This window comes from Notothenia coriiceps, unplaced genomic scaffold (assembly GCF_000735185.1).
Source record: "Notothenia coriiceps isolate Sejong01 unplaced genomic scaffold, NC01 NC01_scaffold00002824, whole genome shotgun sequence".
Classification (NCBI taxonomy): domain Eukaryota; kingdom Metazoa; phylum Chordata; class Actinopteri; order Perciformes; family Nototheniidae; genus Notothenia; species Notothenia coriiceps.
The window spans coordinates 46,827-47,524 of record NW_011335525.1 but is presented as its reverse complement, the minus strand read 5'-3'; the positions used below and the strand labels follow the sequence as shown (position 1 = coordinate 47,524).

At 43.7% G+C, this 698-nt stretch overlaps 1 protein-coding gene across 1 annotated transcript in view; it reads right to left on the bottom strand.

Moving 5' to 3' along the window:
• Window positions 1-698, bottom strand: part of LOC104940897 (beta-1,3-N-acetylglucosaminyltransferase lunatic fringe-like) — an 18,678-nt gene that overhangs the window by 2,549 nt on the left and 15,431 nt on the right. Inside the window, exon 6 of the mRNA XM_010765909.1 lies at window positions 329-488. Within this exon, the coding sequence (XP_010764211.1) occupies window positions 329-488 (160 nt within the window). The remainder of the gene's footprint in view (window positions 1-328; window positions 489-698) is intronic.

Here is a 698-nt window from a genome sequence, read left to right as displayed (position 1 = left end):
AGAGAGAGAGAGAGAGAGAGAGAGAGAGAGAGAGAGAGAGAGAGAGAGAGAGAGAGTGTGTGTGTGTGTGTCAAATATTTATTATAAATCACACAAATTCTGTGTTTTGCATTTAATAATTCTGTGTTCTTCATTTATTAATTAAACGTTAAATACCTGAGTAGGTCTGAGTCAGTGTGAGGGAAAACTGATATAATAACGACTGATTTGTTATCTGTTGTCAGTCAGTGAGTAAACGGAGATCGGGTCAACGGTATGCTGGCTCGGGTCTCATCCTTCAAAGAAACACAACGCAGACAAGGCTAATCGACGGCGGTCACATGTGTACCTGGTTGTGTATGTCTGACACCAGCCCCAGGTTCTCCAGGTGAGAGTGGAACAGCGCTGAGCGGAGCAGGCGGACCCCCAGCAGCGCCTCCACGATGTAGCCCACCGTGCAGTCGTCAGGGAGGCGGATGTGATCTGCCGTCGCCATGAAGGAGCCCTCACTGCACAGGGAAAGAATGTTCAAATCACAAATCAAAACTCACCTCTTCAGAACTGCTTTTAATCTGTAATTAATGTTGTGTTTTATATATTTTAAAGGTCCCCTATTATACTGATTTTCATCAAATATATATAAAACATGTCTCTTAAGTGTTTGGCTCCAAACACCAAACAGATCATTGCAGCATTACCCATAATCCCCTCTGTTTCAG